The sequence below is a fragment of the Myotis daubentonii genome, chromosome 2 (assembly GCF_963259705.1).
Source record: "Myotis daubentonii chromosome 2, mMyoDau2.1, whole genome shotgun sequence".
NCBI classification, from domain to species: domain Eukaryota; kingdom Metazoa; phylum Chordata; class Mammalia; order Chiroptera; family Vespertilionidae; genus Myotis; species Myotis daubentonii.
In genome coordinates this window covers 31,740,360-31,762,738 of record NC_081841.1, presented here as the reverse complement: position 1 = coordinate 31,762,738, position 22,379 = coordinate 31,740,360, and the positions used below count along the sequence as shown (strand labels likewise).

Here is a 22,379-nt window from a genome sequence, read left to right as displayed (position 1 = left end):
AAACTATAGCATAGTCCTAAGAAACAAACAAAAGGAAAATGTGATTTCTACCCCAAGTTCCCAAGGAGTTAATTTTTCAAATATATTGATTTCCCTATTGTCTATGAGGCAAAATCCCAACTCTGGATCCTGGGATATTCAAAGCTCCCATCACTCTAGCCCCAAACTATCCCTCTACATATGACCATGGGAATAGAAGCTCTCAGGAGTCCTTGGAAATTGTAGGAAGGCCAATGATTGTCACACCATTATAGGTTTGGTACAACCACTGTATTTGGATATGAGAGGAAAGCATGCCTTCAAAAGGCTGGATGGATGACTTGGGTTGTACAAAGAGCTACATCAAACATGATACCACAGAATTATAGTTATATTATACATATATTCACATCATAAATCCACATCCATCATTTGTGACACAAGTCTAATAATCTTGAGTATATTTTTACTGTAATATTAATATATAGAGAAAACCAGGAGGCACTTCCAGTAAATCTGGCAAAAAAGGAGCATCAGTATAGTTTCTAAGCTAAAAATTAATAAAAATAAATACAATTTACCTAATAATTTTTCTGTACAGATTCTACTTTTTACAAAACATGTATCAGCCATTAACTATGTCACTTAACCAACAGTATTTATAATAGGGTGATACAAAGTATTGCTACATATATTAAGTGCAAGAGACAGTTGAGAAGACAGATTTATTTTTTAATTGCAAAATGATTACTTAAGTTCAATGCCTCACTCTTAGGTTTTTAAACGTTGATAAATTTGGAAAGGTATTAATAAACATATTCAGTTGTTAAAAGTCATGAGAATTACATTCTCATGTACAAATGACATCCCTTACACTCTTACTTTGGTTGGTAGTTATTTGAAAATATTGCTTTTTAGGAATACTAAATTAAGTTAATACTCTCTGGCTTGTAAATATCCTACAAATTCAAATATTTGAGACATGCTAATTTCAACTTTCCAATGACAGTTTTATGCCTGGGAGAGGTAACCACTGGTCAGAACAATATACCTCCTCAGGAATCAACATATTTTAACACCAAAAACTGAGTCAAAGTAAGCAAATCAATCCAAACAAAAACAACTCTGGATTGAAATGGAAATTCTTTCAGTTGCATATCCTAATGTCATTATAGAAAGCCATGGAGAATCTAATTTTCATCATTTTGCATTGACACTTTCAGAATATTTATAAAAGCACCAATTTTCATTTTGTAATTTGCATGATAAAAATCTCTAGGAAGAAATAGCAGGGGATGATGGGTTCAGTGATATTCATCTGCAGTGCTTGTCAACTAATAAATTGTCCTGTTGGAACAAAAATGCTATGAGTTCTGTGGGAATATACCAAGAAATGAACTACACTAAAAAATGAAAACAAACACACCAGTTAAGCATCCATAACATGGTAATAATCCCATGCAAATATTTTACAGAGTGTTAAAAATAGTGATCTTTAAACTAATGAACAAATATATACTAAAGTTTAAGCCACTTTAATTCCACTAACAGGTAATATATAGATATGTTAGGGCTATTATTTAAAGACAGTAAGACTACAGTACTGGATTATGCTTATAATAGCTAAAGCAAAGTATCTAACAATATGGGTTTAAAATCATAATCAGTTAAATTTTAAAAGAAAGGTGATGGCAATTATATCAGCAACAAGTTATATAGACGAAGAAAAGATCTTTAAGCAATTACTTTTAATTTCACATTGAACCATCTGAATAGTTTGTTATTCTAAAGGAGTAAAATTACTAATATTTTAAAAAAATCCTTCTTTTCAAAAGTATTCAAGCAGCAGTTTCAAAGCTCCAAGGGCTAATTCACATTCTGAAACATGTGTAAGTGCTGATTGTAGTAAATGAAGTCAGGGTGGAAATATGGATCCATTAAGCAAATAAGTCCCTTTACTCCAGAGTAACTAATAACTAACTAAATTGGTTGTCATAAAATTGAGAGGTGTACTGGGATGATCCTTGAAGTTTTATGTAGTGTTCACTCCCAATCCACAGTTCTGCCTTTTTATTTTTTTATTTTTTCACTTGTTAGTAAGATGGGCTGTACAATAAAACTAGATGTGCCGAGTTGGAACTTAAGGTAAAAGGCAATCTCCTTATTACATCAGAGGAGAATTTCTAATTATTTTTTTCTTTACTTACTTTAAGTTAGAGAAGTAAAATTGAGGAGACGCCCTTATTCTCCCCCTATGCCTTTGACTTTATTTTTTTTTAGAAGACAAGAATTCCCTGATTCCCTGCTGTAGTTTCTGTTTCATTGGAAATAGGTATTTCTACTGACACCAAAAATTTAGTTAAAGCATTAAAGCTTTACAAATATTTTTAAGTTCTTTTCTATTTATAAATTTCAAATTCCAACCGACCATTTGATCACTCTTGGCAGATGAATGCAGTGAGTGTGGTTTATTGACTGGTCAGTGTTTCATCTGTGGAAGTCAAGATTAATAAGATTTAACTTTTCTTGGTAATGAAGATAAGTATTTAGGTTTTAAATTGCATTATGATTTAGTAAAATATAACCTCTACCAATATACCATTTATCTTAAAATAAGCTAAAACATGATTAAGTAGCTGGATAATACATCCTTTTTTCTTAAGGTAACTCAGAACTCTGAGTATAATTTGTACACTTAATCTAATTAAATCGTTGGGAGTAAATTTCTCTATCACATGTATTTATTAGACTCCTTGTAAAAAAATTTTCTCCCTGAGTTAAAGGACATTAGAAAAAAATAAATATTCATCTTTACAGCTTCCTGTTACATAATATTAGTTCTGATTATATCAATATATTTAGCATCTCTATATCATGGAATGTCATTTTGTGGGTTTCATTTAAGTTGAATAATAAATGAACAGCTTTGGTTAAAAATAAATCAAATGTAAATATTCTTGAAAGTACATTTGATGATTAAATATTACTATCTGTGAAGCATTTTTTATTGCATTATTTGCATGATTAAAAAATGATTTCTTGATATGAAGCCATGAGGAAATCTATCTGAACATGGACATGTTCAGTATTTCTTATCAATAAGAAGGCTCGAATTTTCTTCTGTGTTCCACAGCTCCTCAGTGAAGCAGAAATCCACAGATTCCAACACCTGTCAAGGTACTTTACCTTAAAAGTATAATATGGAGAATTTGGATTCTCTTTAGAACGTTAGGCATATGTCAAAAACTAATTTTGTTTTCCATCTATATATCATTTTATATAGTTTATAGTCTTCCCTGCACTCAAGCAATTTATATTGCATCAGTATTTTTAAAGCAAATTAACACTGAGTTCCAACAATAAAACAAATTCTTAATCTTCAGTTTGTATCTTCAAACATGTTTAGCAACAAAATGCCCAGTTATTATTTTTGTCACCATTGTTAACCTGCTGTTCGAATGACTTGATAGTCTGAACATAAAGATAAGTTTAGGTAAGGTGAAAGAACCTTTAAGTTAGAAAAAAGCAGCATCATTTTAGCAAATGAAATTGCCTAAAATCCATGGTGCATAACACAGACTGAAAAAACATGTTTGTGTTCTTCTCTATGGTTCTCTAGTATGAAACATACACATGCTTATGGAAACTCAATTTAAGTCCTTTAGCTAATGCATGGTTTGTAGCTTCAACTTTAAGTAATTCACCCCCAAATTTTCAATAGAATTTGAATGTTTTCTAGAGGAACAAACTGGTATGAATATAGGACTGGTATTATTTTCCTTTGATTATAAATTCTAAGAGTAATTTAGTTTTGGAATGCCTTTTACATAACATGGCTAATCTGTCTCCTACTTTAAGGTTTTCATTTTGTTGAACAACTAAGAAAAATGAACGGACAATATCAGCAAGTTCACAGTTTTACCTCATGAAAAAAATCACGAGAGAAATGAATGAACTAGAACAACGGGCATAAAGTATTTTGCTGCTTGTTAGGAGAGAAGGTGAATGAAAGAAACCCAATTTGGTTCAAAGTATGTAGATACTTTAGCTATCAATTATATAGAGTTCAGCTACTAGCACTTAAAATTTGATTGATTTCCCCCCTTAAGCATTACTGATAATCTCTAGAATAAGGAATATCTTGATTTACTCTAGACTATGAAAGTTTGCAGAACTCTGTTGTACTTGAGTCTTCTGACAGTTTAAAAGGCAGTTTATTTCTAAAATGGCATATAAACTAGATAAGGCATTAAGTAGAAATCAGGGTTAGGTTAGAAGAAAGGATAAGACTCTTATTGTGGTTTTCATTATTATTTTAGAAATATTGAAAATGAGGACAGTAGAGATCCCCATACTGACACAGAAGCACCAAAAAGACCTTCCAACGTAGAATAGGTAATAATTTTTTGATTATTCGCTTCTCATTAGGCAAAACTTGTTCATCACACAAATAGTTCACATTTGTAAAGCAGTTATTTCAAACTTTAAACTTTATTTACAATGATAATTTTCATATCTTTATTACTTAGAAAATAATTTATGTTTTTCCATCATTTAAACAAAGTATAGGCCTGAGACTCATGCCTTTTGCACAGCTTTTACCTTCAAGGAAAGTTCTCTGGGAAAGTGACAGGGACATCAGGAAACCGTGAACCAAGAGAGGCAGGGGACACGAGGAAATCGCAATACATACATGTAATATGAACAGTCTACACGACATGCAACCCCTTTTCTTCAGTTTTACTGGGATTGCAATGATTGGAACTTGTTCTGAATTCCATCAAAATGGACTGGACAAAATTGGATATTCTGTTTTTATAAAGTGGATATTTTCTTAAACATAATATGAAGAAATTCCTTGTCAGATGAAGACCAATAGATATATCCCTGTACAGAGCTACTGTCTTCATCTTCTGCTGAGAAAACCAGGTGTGATATAAATGAGAAAAAAATTACACTTGAAAAAACACCTTAAAGTGGTGTTTTCACCAAAGAAACTATTTTAAAAGTTGGCTTAGATGGCTGGAAAGACATGGATATCCCTCGTATTACACCTGGTCTTTTCCTCCATGGAGAACCACCACTAGCATCAAGGTCGTTAGTTCCAACCTTTTCTACCACTGGTTTCATGGCTGCCTATACAATTCTTTTTTCCCCTAAATGGGCCAGAAATTCCTTCATTTGAAAGACCTGAGTTTATCTAATGGCACCTATAAGTAGACTCCTATAAAAATGTAACGAATTGCAACAAATACACTTCAAGGAGTGAAGCTCTGGAGTTGGAAGTGAACACAATACTAACGCTGTCATCAAGGAGGGGGGGGAACTTCACGAGCAGAAATGACTTTCCATGGCCCTAGGCATCCTTGGGGATGTACTGGGGTGTATGAAAGCCACATACTTGATGAATCTCTGTTCCTTCATTTCAATTGACTTCCTGCTTTAATACCCGGATAATTTATTTTTGAAGGAAAATGATCAGTCTGCCTAGACTGATAAACACAACTCTGGAATGAAGAGGTTCCAACTGCTTTGGCCATCATTCCTTCATGTGCTTTAAAACAAAACAAACAAAACAGGCCGTTCACTGAGGCCTGTACTCTGGCCTTTGCTTGGGGTCAAGCCGCTTGGACGAAGCTGCTCATATAAGGTTACAGACTCACATCTGTTCTCCTGCCATTCTACTTGCTCCACACCTAGATCTTTCCTGGACTTATATTTATTTTAGAAAGTATGGCATTTGGAGAAGGGGGAAAAGATCAGTTTGGTGAAGGAACTAGACTTAAGCGGTATGTGAGTCTAAATCCTTCCCCCCCCCCCCCCCATTCTCTTATTCGCAAGGGAAGGAGAATAGTTAAGTTCATTGGGGAAATGTACTGACTCAAAAATAACTTTTGCAAACATAAAGGCACATAGGCAATACTAAAAAAATGGAAAACTCAGTAAGTCCTAAATAATGAAGACAAAAAAAAAAAAAAGAGCAAATATCCTCATTATTTAGAGTCGGCAACAATTTCATCCTTTCAATATTTTCATACTAATTTCATCCTTTCAATATTTTCATACTTATTGGGAAATCTGCCTTGAAACCATGTTATTTTTTATTGTATTATCTTTGCCTTGTTTGACAAATGTCGTGAATTACTGTAAAATCATTGCTTTGGAAGGGAAAGATAATCATTTATGAGAAACAAAGGCATGTTTAACGTAAACGCTCTTTTCTATGACTTCAGAGGAAATAAAAAGTAAAAATCACAATCAAGACTTACTTAGGAGCTTGCTTGGATCGATGACGAGCTGGTCTGTCTATCATACTGAAGGAAGAGTTATACCCAAAAGGTGTTGGGAAGAAATGGACACCAATGATAAGCATTCGGTGTTGTTTAAAAAGTCTTTCCCTTGGGAGTCATGGACCCAAACGCTACCCAAAAGTTAGCAAAATTTGCCGGTGAAAAAACATTCTTTCAGCATCCTCATTTAATTGGCACAAAATAACTGTATCAGATGGTCATTTATATTAGAGTAGGTAGGAGAGCGGCTGTCCAAAGACCTCCATGCAAATGAATCATCACTCTCTTACTGGGCGTGGAGATAGCTTCAATGTATAAAAATGGTGATTAAAATGTAACTTTATAAAAACGTTTCATTTTCCCTTTTGTTTCTTAAAAAAAGTTTACTATCTACAGAAACAAAAAAAAAATCTTTATATTTACATCAAGATAACTATTCATGACAAATATAATAATATGAAATAAAATATTGAAAGTGAGTATCAACTTTTTAAATAGAGGTTTGGCTCACAGCATAAACAAGTGTAGATAAACAAACAAACCAAAAAAAAAAAAAAAAAGACTTTCAATAATAGGCCCAGTCCCCCCAAACCCTCCCATATTCTTCCCTGCCAAAAGGAGCGTGACAATGGGCCAGATTGCAGATAGAAGCTACCCCATCACACAGTGTGTGGAATACCACCACAGGGTGGGTCAGTGGGCCCTTTGCCACCCAAAAGCCAATCTTCAACAGCTGCCGGGAATCGGGCTTTGCCTGTGTCAGCCAATACCAAACCCTAGTTTCAAAGTCTCCCCATTCATCTCTCACATGGTTTCTGTTTGCCTTCCTTTCTTTTTCTGTTTTCTACCAGGCACAGTTTGTAGCAGATTAAGACATGGGGATCACCGTGAAGAGCAATTCCCAGGTCTTCTCTGGAAAACCTTTTAGAATTCTCACCTGATGAAAAGACTGGACTCTAGCTTATTCCTAGGTGTTTATGCATAAAGAATGCCATCCCCTTAATAGTGATTTGATCTTAGGTGAGTGACAGGCATACTCGCAGACAAACAGCCCCTACACATGCATTAGGCCAGGAGATTGGAAAATGCCTCAGTCTTCCACGTTTAAGACTGGTGACGGAGAGCCTCCAAGCGGTGTTTAGCAGCAGTACCCATCACGTGGCCCTCTCACCCAGCCCGTGAACACCCCTCCCTCTGCAGAGGGACCTTTATTGAAGCTAAATGGAGGAAGGCATTGGGAATGGCTGCCTCTCAAAGACACTCCAGAGCGAACTTCCCTCCGTTTGTTCACATGTGTTGAGTCATCTGCTGGTGGAATTCTATAAATTACTAACCACAAAAATCTCTCTTTACATACACATTAACATCCATACCCACAAACACCCCATCAGTTCTCTCTCTCTCTCTAACACACACACACACACACACACACACGATGTTGGTAGGGTGTACAAGAATTCAAATAATTCTCTGGAACATTCATCCCTCAGTCCTAAGAGCAAAAGCTTCTTAGTTGTAACCTACATTGGCTGCCCTGTTCCCTGCTAAGCCTCACCATTTCCTTCGTTTTCCTTTATTTTTTCTTTTTACGATTTATTATATCACAGTGACCACTATATATCTTAATATGAATGTTACTAAAATGTGGAGCCAGTACTGCTGGCTTTCAGTGTGTATGTGTGTTGTGTGTGTGTGAATATATTTTACATGTATCTATGTGAGAGCTTATATACACACACACATATATATATTTCTTCCTTTAAAAAAAAATCTTTAGAAGCTGGTGTTGCAATGTGAAAGCTTCTCTGAGCAAGAGTTTTTAACCATGTACCTCACTGTAAAAATAAACACATAAAATGCGAAGACTCCCCAAATGCAATGGCCATTTGCTCATCTTCTCGTATTTCTACAGTGTTGTGTCTAAGTGTTGTGCTGGCTTGGAAAGAGTCTGTGACAAGTCACTGGGTTTCGAGGCAGAGCCCATACTATCCACTGTCACTGGTTTGGCTGTGGGGTTAGGGTCTCCTCTTCTCTCGGCTTCCCCTTTTCTTCTTCCTCTTCCCTGATGGCCTGGATGTGTTCTGAGGAATGCTGTTGGGGAGACTGGTCCGGGGACTGGCTTTCACTTCCCGCCAACCGCTGCTCCTCTTCAATGACTTTCTTCCACATCGTGTGGTTCTGCACGAGGTGCTGAGTTATTTGGCAGCAGATTTTCCTCCTTTTGAAAGTTTTCTTTCCTGAGAAAACACCAAATTAGACTACTTATTTGTGTGCTGAATACAACAGTTATTTCTTTTCACATTATCTATAGGAATTAAGTACCAAATGGATACAGATATCTGTCATTGGACTTGTGTCTGGTAATAATGTCATTTCCAGAATGGGGAGAGAAGAGGGAGATGGCGGTCACCATTACTATAGCATTGAGACAGGACTCTGAATGGCAGTTGATATTTGGTAATGTCAATACAAGGTTCTTTGTATTGGAAGCTTGGTATTATGCCCACTCCTTCAGACTCTCAAGACTGCGCCAAAAGATGGCTAACATAACTTCTTGCTATGTCTTCCTTTACTTTGTCAACCACTTCAACTCACAAGAGTCCACACAATTGATTTCTTTCAAGAGGGTTTTGATGTTCCTGCTCTGCTTCATGTGCACTAATACATTAATTTCAAACTCCTCTCAAAGTTTTCCCACAAGCTGACACAAACACACTTTTGCAGTCTTCCTCCATCCGCAGGCTGGTTTGTATCTGCACTTACCTGCTCTCTTTTCTGTATATACACTGAACACTTGTACTTTCTAGCTGGTACAACCTCTCCTTCTGAAATGCTCTTCTCAGTCACTGAAAGTTCATGTTCATTTATTATTTTGAGATCCGGTCACATTCATTGAATTCCTCTTCTAAGTAAAATCTTTCAATCTCTCTCTCAAACTCTCTTGTCACTCTATATATGTTTCTTATAGTAGATAGTAGTTTTTTTTTAAATTTCTCATTATCATTACCTCTTTTTCTGGTAACTACATATCCAAAATCATTTAGGGAGAGTGACCCTTTCTTTCAGTTACATAGTTCTGGAAAAGGCGATCAAATTCAACTTCCCCACCCACTTCCGACAACATAGCTGTGTCCTAGTGATTGGTCAGTGCACAGGTATGGAACCTAATTCAGGCCTATCAGAGTCCTTCCCTGGGACTTTTACTATTGGTGCAACATGAGCATGAGGTCTGGGAGTCAGGATTGGAGATCTTTTCTTCTCTGCTAATGTATTTGAAATGAAGTTAACATAGAGCAAGACTGAAAAACAAGTCGCTAGGCAGATGAGTCAGAGATAAGAACAGGAGCAAGTAGCTCTCATACCAGCCAACATTATGTTAATTTCCCTTTCGTATATATTCATTTGATTTAAGTTTTGTCACTTGTATCAAAAACAATGTCCTAAATCCTCGAAGGCACTTACCTTATTCTCATAGATTCCAGCTCCTTTATTAGACTACAGCCTCTCTGAGGGAGCCTTGTGAAGATCTGCACAGATCTTATACATGGCAAGGCTCAGCAAATATGCATTTCATAAATAAACAGATTACATTTACTTGTGTCCAAACAATTTAATGTCCTCAATATAGAAGAACTGAAGACAATTTTCATAGAATTGCATGTCTTGATTGAAGAAATATAATAAAATTAGTTTCAAGGGAAGAAACATAAGATGCTTTAAATAATTTGCCTTGATGTCATAATTTACTATTTAGGCTTCTAATTCCTTATGTATTTACTCAGCACCTAATCTGTACTACGTGTGCCACTGTCTGGTGATTCACTGATAGGCGAGATAGATATAATACATGCCAGCATGGAGCTTTTACTCTAGTGGGGATATACAGAGTGAACAAGTTGCTACAATTATATTGAGTTTTATAAAGTCTTTGAAAGGCAGCAGACTCAGAGGGAAATGTCTCACCTGGAGGATTCTGCATGATGACGGTGGCTTGGACTAAGATGGGGGTAATGAAAATGAAGATAGATGAATGTGGGACATATTTGTGAAGCTCAATCAATACGACTTTGGCAACTGATTAGATGTAGGAAATAAGAGGGAGGAATCAAAGACAACCCTAAACTGCCTGGCTGGAGCAGCTGAGTAGATGGGGAGATGATGTCCTGAGAAAGGGAGCATCAGATGAGGAGCAGATTTGAGGGGTTTATTGAACATAAAGTGTCGGAGAGACCTACAAGAGGAGGGGTAAAGTAGGCAGCTGACCTTGTGCAGAAAAGAGAGGGCTGTTCTGTTCTAAGCTTCCAGAATATAATGTAACTCTCAGTATTTTCATCTGGGTGAGCATTTTAGACTCAGTGAAGAATTTATAAATTAGGCTAAATCCTACCATTAGATTGTAAGCTTCCCTATGGTAAGAAGCAATTCCCCCCTTTTGTGTGTATATCCATAAAGCTCCAGCCTTTTGTAAGTATTCAATAGAAGTTTAGCAAATGAATCATGTTCTCTCTAGTTTCTGTTCCAGAGTTGCAAGTAAATGATGAAGTATTGATAAGTGATAAAAATAGTATAATGATTTGAAAAAGTGGTCCACAGGAAATTCTGATCTTCTTGAGACTATATCAAAGAGTTACCAGTACAAGTTATCACATGTTCAGATATTTGGGTTTCCTTAATGAAGTGATAATGATTTACAATGTATAATCTGGAAGAAAGAAGAAGAAAAAGAGTAGGAAGAAGGAAAGGAGGAAGAGGAAGAAGAGGAGGAGGAGGAGAAGGAAGGGGAGGAAGAGGGGGGGGAGGAGGAGGAGGAGGAGGAGAAGGAAGGGGAGGGGGAGAAAACAGTAACAATAGCAAAAAAGAAAAAAATGAAAAAGTCAATTGCTATGAGATGTGCCAAAGGAACTAGCTGTCTTGGAGGTCCTACACCAGAATTTTTGTGGAAGTGCTAATGATTGCTACAATGGTTTTATTTTAATATACCACTGGAATATTTTGTACTTTATAGGACAAGATCAATTTTTAAAACACAGTTCAGAAACAAGACATGAAATAAAAAATAATCTTGAATTACTTTTGAACCATATATAACAAAACTCGTTAAACGGTTAAATGGATACAGGCAGTCTTAAGCAAGAATTAAAAAAATATATATCTACTTTACTCATTATTTTATTTGTGAAATGGACCCATCAATCAAACCTATATTGACCACCTACTAACTGACAGACAGTTTCCTGGATGCTATGGAAACAATGACCAATTTGCCTCAGAGCTTGTATAATCTATGGGCCAGAAAGCCAAGAAGACAAAAAATGAAATACACATGCTGTATTTTATAACAGACATACTCATGTGACCAAGATGGCTTTAATGTTCCCCTCAGCTTGAATAAACTTTAGACAGGTTTTTTTCAAGTTTTATAAAATAAATATTCTAAGAAAAGGGAGGTGAGCTTCAAACTGCTAATTCTTTATCTGACCCCTTGTAATCTCTCTCTCACTCTCCCTCTCTCTATATATATATAAAGAGGTAATATGCTAATTGGTCCTAACAGTGTCACAGTCATGACCGCTAAGGAGGAGGCTGCCTGTGTGTGTGTGGCGGGGCGTTGCTCCTGGAGACGGGGGGAAGCGGGGAGGCGCCCGGAGGAGGCCCGTCCTGGGAGGGCGGGGGTGAGAGCTCGTAGTGCCCCCCTCACCAGTCCTTCGCCACCCACAGCTCGCACTCAGAGCCCCCGCGCTCGCCTGCCTGAGGAAGGAGCAGGGCACAGCAGGTGAGACGTTTCCACGCTTTCCTCCAGCGCCATGACGAGGGGGAGCTGCCACGTTGCTCCCGAGACGGGCAAAAGCGGGGAGGTGCCTGGAGAAGGCGGAACCAGCCCGAGGCGACTCAGGGACTAGGGCAGGGCTTGAAGCGGCCAGAGAAGGCCAGAGGGGTGGGGGGGCTGGGCCAGGTGCGCTGGAGCTCTGCGTGGAGAGGTTCGGGTGTCAGGGCAGGGCAGCGGGTGTGTGTGCAGGCCGCGCGATTTCACGCGCTGGGCTCCTAGTATATTTCCCAGCCTCTAGCCAGTTTTACAATTTGAACATCATCTCAAGGATCTGAGAGCCTAACTTCCATAAGCACCGGTTAGCAAACACTCATGGCCTAAGTGAGCAACTCCCTCTAAGGTCCTCCATCCTCTGTCACTAGTTCATCCCAGCCCTTAAAAACTCTCCTGCCTTTGTTTCAAGGGAGGTGAGTTCCATTTTTCCTCCTTGTTGCAATGGTCTTGAATAATGTCTTCCTTGCCATTTTTGACAAGTGTGTAGTACAGTTTATTTCTGACATGTCAAACCGTAGTGAAAGAAAGACTCAACCTGTGGGGAAACAGGTAAGCTTTTTTTCAAAGGAAATGACACCTTTGAATGAGATGTAAATGACGAGACTTAATACACTGGGTGAAGAAGGGGCTGGTAGCATTCTGGGCAGAATGAGGGGCATGTGCACAGGCCTGAAGCATGACATAGATTTCTTTATTTGAAAGCTTCTCAGCAAGGGAGATGCATTAATTATAAAATCGATGAATACATTAGATTTTAACAAGCAAATCTATAAAATACTCTCCTACCAAAGCCATTTACTTGTCTATTTCTACTTTGTTTATGTTGTAGCTAAATACAAATCAGTTTCTGCTGAGAAATTTTAAAAGGTTAGCATACTTCCTATGCTAACCTTTCGAATCAAGAGAGCTACAGATGGCCACTGGCTGCAGCACAGACTTGCATCACGGTCAGAGGAAATATTCTACCACGAAGGGTGATTACTCCATCCGAAATTTATACACATTCATGGCAGGGCATTCACAGGGAGGGCGCTAACACAAAGCTCAACTTTTTCCTTTTCCTTTCAGGTCAGCCCCCATGAGAGCAGCTGATCTCTTATTAATGCTGTTGAACATGAGCAATAAACCTCTCTGGAATTAAACTGAATGAGGTGACGTAGAAGCAAGTTTGTACCAAATACATTTGCGTAGATTAGAGTCTGCAGGTGGTCTAAAACATGCTTGCATTGGGAGCCAAATTGTTCGGCACTGGAACCTCTTGAAAGGAGAACAAAGAGCCTTTCATTGCTCAAATTCTAAATGCAGCTTAGTACTTCATTAGAAACCTCTTAGTTCGCTGCAGGAATCTTTCAGATTTAATTATGAGGTAGGAAAAAGCCTTCTTTCCCTAGGATACCATATTGAAACATTTTATTCTATGTTTCCTGGGAGGTCTCCAAGTTTTGCAAATTGCTGAAGTTATCAGTGCATATTTAATTTCAGGCTAAATCCAGTTAACCATCATAGTCAACATGAATTCTGAAATTAAAAGGACAAGAGGAAATAGCCATGGAGTTAAACATAAGGAGACTTGGGATTCCTTTCTGATTCTGCAGAAAACATCTACACCTTGGAATGTTACTTAAATTTTTGAGCCTCTGTTTAGGCTTTTGTAAAAGGAGGCAGCTAAACCAGATGATCACCAGTTCTCCTCCCATTTCTAAAATTCCACTATGTCTCGTCTTTCTCTGACTGGCTTATTTTATGTGGAATCTAATGAACAAAATAAACTGATAAACAAAATAGATCCAGAGACACAGAAGCATGGAACAGACTGTCGAATCTCAGAGGGAAGGCAGGGGGGAGGGGGGGAGTAGGTGGGTGGGTGGGAAGAGATCAACCAAAGAGCTTGTATGCATATATGCATAACCCATGGACACAGGCAATAGTGTGATGAAGGCCTGGGGCAGGGTGGGATTTGGGTGGAAGAGGGCAGGAGAAATAGCAAAGAGCCTTTGTTGAGAATATTTCACCACATGAAGAAAAATAATGTTTTTATAGCTAATTAAATGGATTAGATTGGGTACACTGTGCAGTCCAAATCAATGAACAGATGTGAGCACTTCTCCTTGTCCCTCTTGCCACTAAGTCAGTCCAAAGCCACAGATATCTCTCATTTGGGCAATTTCAACTCATCCCATTTGCTCAGACCCCTTTTCCTACCCCAAACTCAATAATTTACTCAATACAGCAGCTGAAACAATGCAGTTGAGATGTGAGCTGAATCAACAAACACTTCTGCTCAAAACCTCTGATGGCTTCCCAACTCAGGCAGAGTAAAAGCCGAACTCCATACTGTGACCTAAGAGCCCTACCTTCAAACCTCACTTCATACAGCCCCCGCTTCTCTTTCCTGCTGCTCTCCCACCCCTTCTCCTCTGCTTCAGCCACCCAGCTCTCCTGATGCTCCTTGAACACCCAGCCGAGCCCACCTCTGCCTACCTCCGGACCTTTACACGGCTGCTTTCCCCTCCCCTTAGAATGTTCTTCTTATCTCTATCTTTATGAGTCACTCCTGCACTTTTTTCAGGTCTGTAAACATTTTTTAAACATCTGTCTTTTTTTATTTAGACCTTCCATGGCCACCTTATTTAAATTTTAACATTTTAATTTTGTATCCCCTTACCTTTCAAAAAATTTTAACATTTACCTGTACCTAACATGCTTTGATTTACTGATTATCTTGCTTAATGTCCGCTGACCCCACTGGAATGAAAGTCTAAAAAGGCAAGGATTTATTTATTCTCTTGTCTGACTTGTTCACAGCTCTGTCTTCAGTACCTGGAAGAATGGCTGCCATAGAGTAGGTACTCAGTAAATATCTGCTGAATGAGTGATTACCATGTCTCACTGCTTTACATGGCCTCCCCCTTACCAAGCCAATAAAAGCCTATAGTTTCTGTAGATGGTACCTGATATTCCTTTTATCCCGAAATCATTAAGATACTCTGAAGAATAGGCTTCAACTATTTAATTTTTTTTTTTTTACTTCATGACAGAGAACATGTCTTTGTATAAACATGGTATTATTGTAAATCCCATAACCTGTAATTTCTCTTTTTATGAGATTTAAGGGGGTTTTCCATAATCAAATGCAGCAGATGATATTGGGACTCAAAAGTATATAATTCATAAAAAGCAGATGATTCATCTGAACCTAGAAAAAGATTTTATAACTTACTTGGAGATTCATTATTTTCATAGGTTTCCTCTTCATTTGGTGCTTCTTCTTCCTCCTCCTCTTCTTCTGGGTCATCGGTGTCTCCTGACTCATCGCTGCCTTCCACCCATTTCCCCGGCATCAGTCCGGCTGAATCATAGGAGTTGCACAGAGGACCCACAATGTGAGAGATGAAGGATTCCTGAAGGTTGGCCAGCTGGGGAGCAGAACGGTCCATGAAGGGGCTTATTGGTAACCCAAGGCTGGCCTCTTCGTCACCCTAAAATCGGGAAGTTACCAGGAAAGGGAAGTTTAAAATACAAGTAAAGTCAACATTTGCTTAGCATCTAAAATTTGCAAATACGCAAGAACCCAGATATCCATGTGTGAATTCCCTCTTTATTGCTAAGAGATTCCCCCCAAAAGATACCACTCTTTTGATCTTGAGGCTCTGGCTTTTGATCAAGGGGATCTATATAAGAAATGGTTTAATGTCTCAGCAGACGATATTTCTTATCACATTAGTCAGTTTGCCTTATATACATATATCATAAAAACCAAGTCTGGAAATAATTATCAAGCAAATACATAATCTATCATGTTTTCTTTTTTTTTGTCTTGGCTACCAGAAATCTTAAAATATGATATTGTTCAATTAAAGTTGCTACCTTATTCTAGCTTTTGGTTGAATTATATCTTCAGTGATTATATGATGTCTATATTCTTATTTACTATTTATATAATAGGACCATTCTACACATGTTTGTCTTTGGAACAGTTTCAAATCTTTCTGGAAAAAAACCAGATTGTCAACCATAAAGAAATATACTAATATATCAACGATGTTTATGACAATATAGTGGGAATTACTATAAGCAAATTTTCCTTTTTCTTTAGAGTTTTCCTGTATTTCAGTATTTCAGTATTATGAATTAACCTCATTCCTAGGAGAGGCAGTACATTATTTTCTAGAAGCACAAACCTTTTATCGTACATATGAACCTTGTGAATAATACCTGTAAAAGTTCTTTCTAATCTCTTGAATATGTCCAGACAATTTATTACTTGTTAAGGTGTCTCATCCTATTTTTGGATGCTGTTAGTAATGTGAATTTATTTCTGGCATTCACCTGAAATCTATCTCCTCATAACTTCTATAAACTGGTTATATTCATACCCTTTTTAGGGAAGCAGAGAGGAATCTAATGTTTCTTATAAATCAGACTCTGTGTCAAGTACTTCATATAATATATCTTCTTTAATCTCCACAACTACTGCATGGTAAACCTAATCCTAAATTTGTATGTCAGTCTGTTAAGTATCTGAAGATAGTTACTATATCACTTCTATTCCCCCCCAGGATTAATAGCTTCACTTCCTTTAATGTCTTCATGTGCTTTTATGTCACTGATCCCTGTACTTTACCCAGGCTCTACCTCCAGATTCATCTTAAGAGGCTGGCTCACAATACTCAATACAAAATTTCCAGTATAATCTGGTCTGTGGAGGGTAATTCAGGGAAGACCACTCATGTTTACATTTTGGTGGTAGTTTTTTGGTAGTGTGCTAAACCTCACATTAACATGTCAAATAAAATGCTTGTTTTTTTTTTTAAAATATTTTATTGATTTTTCACAGAGAGGAAAGGAGAGGGATAGCGAGTTAGAAAAATCGATGAGAGAGAAACATCGATCAGCTGCCTTCTGCACACCCCCTTCTGGGGATGTGCCCACAACCAAGGTACATGCCCTTGACCGGAATCGAACCTGGGACCCTTTTCAGTTTGCAGGCCGATGCTCTATCCACTAAGCCAAACCAGTTAGGGCAAAAAATGCCTGTTTTTTTAAGCCTTTTCATACACTGTGGTTCTTAACTATATTAGAAAAGTAAACTTAATCTGGTATATATTCATATATTTAAACTAAAATTGGCTTCTATTATAATGAATTTGTAAAAGGACAATATTTCTGTGGTCTTCCCAAAGTCTCTATTACTTCAACATCTCTCAAAATACTTGCAAATAACTTTATCTTACAGTTTTTATGGTTATAATTTAGTCCATTTTTTGGTCATCTTTTTAATCCTGTGATTAAAATTGGCCAATGCATTTTCTAATGTTAGGGTGAATATGAAATAGATTTATCACACTCCAAGCTTTTGGGAACTTTGCAAAATTTATGAGCAGCCTAAGCATGGATGAAATCAGTTACCTGTTCATAAAATTCACTGACAATACCCTCTGTCCACTGAAGATGGAGCTCTTTACATTTAGCTGGCCCATTGATATCAGCCAGCTTTATGCACATTTGACAAACTAGTAGGCGATCATTTTCATTGGTCCAATCTATTCCAACCTCATCGTTTACCTGTTTGAGAAACAAAGATGGATGTGTTTTACCTCAAGGAAAGCAAAAATTGACCAGGAGAATAAAAAATACAAAATTTATTGTTTTTGTACCATGTGGAGATCAGAATGCCAAGTGATGAGAATTTTTTCAGCTAATTAAAATAATGTTACTGCCTTGTATAAATAGTAAAATAGTTTATAAAAATAAAATAACAAATGATGACTAATTATTAATTATGCAGTTGAAAATAAATGCTATTTAAAATTAGCATGTTATCTATTACTATTAAAGTAATGTAGCTACAAATAAGAAATTTTCTTGAATTAAGATTTGAGCATTTATGTTTGACATATGAAATACTGCTTCAGGGTTTTGACTTTTCTACTGCCAGATTACTTACGTTTGTATACCACAGACGTGGGAGCAAATTAAGTCAAACAAAAACACAATGACAGAATTTCATTATTTCCCTGTATCACAAAATAAAATATAGACAACACCTCAATGTCTCAAGTTCCTATATTGGGACCAATGACTATTTATCTGCTTCTAGTTAAACATTTTATTGAATTTCATTTTCACATTGGACATATAAGAGGTGATAGCAATGACTCTTGTTCAATACTTCAGTTCCATGACATCTTTCAGTGTGGCCATGAAATGAAGACTGGTACAAATCTAGTTACCTTGGCATTAAATTTGGCTACAAAGTCAAAGTGTTTCTTCAAGTCAGTGGCCAAAATTGCTTCAATGACAAGGAAACGGAAATGCTTAAATTCCACATGGTCAAGGTTAACTAAGAAGTTGTACTCTGGCCGGGACATGAAAAGGTTCCATGCAGCAGCTGCATGATGATTCTCCAGAACTGAGCGATCATTGTAGAGCACCGCCTAGGCAAACAAGCGAGAGAGGGAAGAGTTCAATTTTTTAAGTTAAAAAATATTACAAAAACAGACAAGAATATGCAATGCATTTGGAATTTTCTTTTTTCATGGAACACAAAAATGTAGTCTTGTGACTGCTGGTTATTAAGAATCACTGATTGCTGCACATTGGCTGTTGATTGCTCTTTTTGGTTAAATTTCGTTCTTTCTTTTTTGGTAAAATAAAGGTAATGTACTTGAAACTTTATTCCAAACACTTCCAAGTGAGGGGCTTAGTGCTAGATTTTATTAGATTTCTTTGAAGGACACAGGAATTTAACAATAAAAATATGCAAACGTATTAATATACCTGAGAGGTAACTCAGCTATTTTTGCATCTAGAATAAGAATGGCCTCCTCTTAGTTAAAGATATAACTAATAAAGAGGAATGAAATCCCTGACAAGTCCATGATCAACCATAGGAACTATCACCCTTTATCTAGTAATTGAAGATAACAGTATCTACTTGTTTGCAATTTTCTAATAATGCTCAGAAAAGGCCCAGAAGAAGAGGCCTAAAAAAATGCTTGAAGACAGTGTGATAGAGGATAGAAAACAAAAGGCATTAGGACAGAAGGACATTATTACTAAGGTATAAAAATAGGACAATTTGAATAGTAAGAGGCAAGAGGATTTGCATGACTATACAAAAAATAATGCTTCTGCTCAAAGGACACATTGAAATAAGTTGAAGTAGGTAGTCGGGAAAAAAAAGCAACAGAACATTTTTATTGTATACAGAGTAAAAGAAAATTCTAGACTATAAAACAGGAAGATGTTTACTGAGTTTAACTGAATAGCTAATGATAATTAGATACTTAGTGATTAATTTTGACTTCCATGTAAATATATGCTAAGGATGTGCTTCTTTAAAGTTACCATTTTGGAATGCTAGGCTCAGGAAAAAATTTCCCTCAAATGAAATAAACTTATTTTTAATTCCGACTAACCAAAAAAATACCTTAAGAATCATAATTGTTATAATAAAAATATATTTCAAAGGAATGGGATTTATATACAAAGAAGCCTTGCATTCTTAAAAGTCCAAAAAGATTTGGTTCTCTAATCTTTTCAGAAAGGGACTTCTGTACAAGTTGGATTTTGTTGAGGAAGTTCATAAACATGAATTCAAGTAGTTTTCCTTCCCTAGGAAAAAACTAAGAAGAGATTTCCATGGGTAATCAAGTTGCATACCTGCCATGAATAACTTGGAACAAATCACATTATCTTTTCAAAGCTGGCATGATCTCTAAGAACTTTATGTCAGGGCCAAATATAGTTCGGCTCATATTTATTTGGTGCCTATTATAAATCAAATTTAAAACGATTTTTTTTCCAGAGAAATCTCTCAATTGAATTATTTCTCGTAATCAAAATAGAGTTACCTGAGGAGCACTAGTTGCAACCAGGAATGCGTTAGTCCTTCCTGGGTGGTCATAGTCATGCATGGCTGCAGCCACATACAGTGCCATCAACTCTAAGGCAGGAATATTTCCAGACAGACATCCATATTTATCGTCTGGCACATTGTACATTTTTGAGAATACATATCCCATGTGTCCATGTGTAAATCCACTGTCAGAATCTGAAAAGAAAAGATGAAAGTAATAGAGATTTTGAACAAGAATTAAATGATATCATTTATCTTGACCTCCTAAAAAAAGGTACTCTATTGTTCCGATGGCTCACAAGGGAGCACAGATGTCCTTAGCACGTACCTGAATCACTTGCTGATCCATGATCATTAATCACAGTTGAGAGGCCAGGAATAGGTTGTGTAGTAAGATACCAAACAGCATGTAAGACGTCAGTAGCATGGATTCTGTTATGATCTATATAACCAATGCAAAGGAACAGTCATTCATTTGTGAACTTTGGGGTCCAAGGACTAAGAGTGCCATCTACTGGATAAATAGTTTAGTCTGAACATTTTAATATCCCAATGAATGCCAGCCAAACATTCTAGGAAAAATACTCTTCGATTACTCTTCCATTATTCTATAATATCTATAGTAACAAGAACCCCCACGCCCTCCCGCGCCACAAACCACTCAATATTCTTTATGTGTGCAGATGTCTGAAGTATAAAAATCTATATCCAGAGCATACTAGAAACCTAATATATATAGGAAACTCACTATGTGAAACAACTGTAATGCTTACTCTCACATTTATTTTCATGCTTCTGTATAAGACTGGGCAGTAGATTAAAGAAAGACCCATGACATACTTCAACTGGTCAGACCAATGGTCTATACCACTCAATATTTCATCTCTGATAAATTGCATCCAAATATGATCTGTGAATAGAATATAGCAGTATTCTTTTGTAATCAAACTTAAAATACTCTAATAAAAGTGAATCCACAAAGCAAAATTAAAAACCAAAATCAGTAATATTCTCTGATCTAGAAATTTTGATTTGGGGATAAAGTTATAGGAAATACCTAAAAAGAAAAATAAATATGTTTTTGTACAGTAATGTAGGGAGGTAGGCCATTTAGAAGAATAAAAACTATGGGGAAACCAGAATTTAATAGTGTCATTATCAAAGGAAGGGAGGGGTCTATTTCTTATGTACAGTTCAGCTTCTGTTGAACAGTGAACAAAGGCCCAGTGCTCTCTTTGCTTGCCTTCCTTTTCTGGCGCAATTCTCCTAAGTTTTCTCTTGTTTATCTAGCCCTCATGATGCTTCATTGATTGGTATGCTTTATTATAAATGTGCTTACTTTACACATTTTATTTTTGCTGACTAACCATGATACAGTGTCCTTCCCCAACACAATCATACACCATCTAATGCCGGGGATCTGTTGTAAGAAATGCATCGCTAGGCAATTTTCTAATTGGGAGCATCATAGCGGGCACTTACACAAACCTAGATGGTATATCTACTACACACCTAGACTGTATGGTATGCCACCCTCATAAAGGTAGTCTGTCATTGACCAAAATGTTGCTATGTGGCATATAACTATATAATATACTAGAAGCCCAATGCGCGAAATCGCATGGCCCCGCCCACCCGCGCAACCTGGCTGTGCTCAGAGCCCCGCCCGCCCACACCGGTCTTTGGTCATTATGGCGTTAGGGCCACTGGGTTTTTAGAATATAGATTACATCTCTGAGTAATATTGAACAGATGAGGAGAAAACAGAAGAGAACAGAAATGTTAATGGGAATTTGAGAGAAAGACCTGTCCCCTGGTCAAAGAAGAAAGAAGAAACCATGACATCTGTGGTGTTGGCAGCACACAGAGGATGTAGGTAGATGGTGCCTATTTCCTACAATTCTGGCAACTCTTTGAGTAAATCTTTAGGTGACATGGTAATTCAGTTGAGGGGCTGGGTGAGTGCTTGAGAAATGTCTTTATAAAAGCTTTGACAGTACAATTGTGAGAATTACAGAAGGAAACATATTTATTTTTATTTTTTGGTGAATCCTCACCTGAGGATATTTTTCTATTGATTTTTAGAGAGTGGAAGGGAGCGAGAGAGACACACACAGAGAGAAATTTCAATGTGAGAGAGACACATGGATCATCTGCCTCCTGCACCAGCCCCGGCCAGGGATCCAGCCTCAACCAAGGTACGTGCTTTTGAATGGGAATCGAACCAGTGACCCTTCAGTCCGCAGGCCAATGCTCTATCCACAACTGCTAGGACATATTTTATTTTTTATATTTTTAATCCTCAGCTGAGGATATGCTTTTATTCATTTTAGAGAGAGAGGAAGGGAGGGGAGAGAGAGGGAGAGGAAGAGGGAAAGAGGGAAAGAGAGAAAGAGAGTGTGAGAGAGAGAGAGAGGGAAAGAGAGAG

The 22,379-nt window shown here is 37.2% G+C and overlaps 1 protein-coding gene across 1 annotated transcript in view; it reads right to left on the bottom strand.

The window, feature by feature from the left end:
- Positions 1-5,801: 5,801 nt before the first annotated feature.
- The window catches only part of PDE3A (phosphodiesterase 3A), a 250,823-nt gene continuing 234,245 nt past the window's right edge, over positions 5,802-22,379 (bottom strand). Inside the window, exons 11-16 of the mRNA XM_059682336.1 lie at positions 20,280-20,393; positions 19,947-20,146; positions 18,324-18,527; positions 17,500-17,655; positions 15,311-15,569; positions 5,802-8,506 (exon numbers count right to left, since the gene is read on the bottom strand). Of these exons, the coding sequence (XP_059538319.1) occupies positions 8,265-8,506; positions 15,311-15,569; positions 17,500-17,655; positions 18,324-18,527; positions 19,947-20,146; positions 20,280-20,393 (1,175 nt within the window). The 3' untranslated portion in view covers positions 5,802-8,264. The remainder of the gene's footprint in view (positions 8,507-15,310; positions 15,570-17,499; positions 17,656-18,323; positions 18,528-19,946; positions 20,147-20,279; positions 20,394-22,379) is intronic.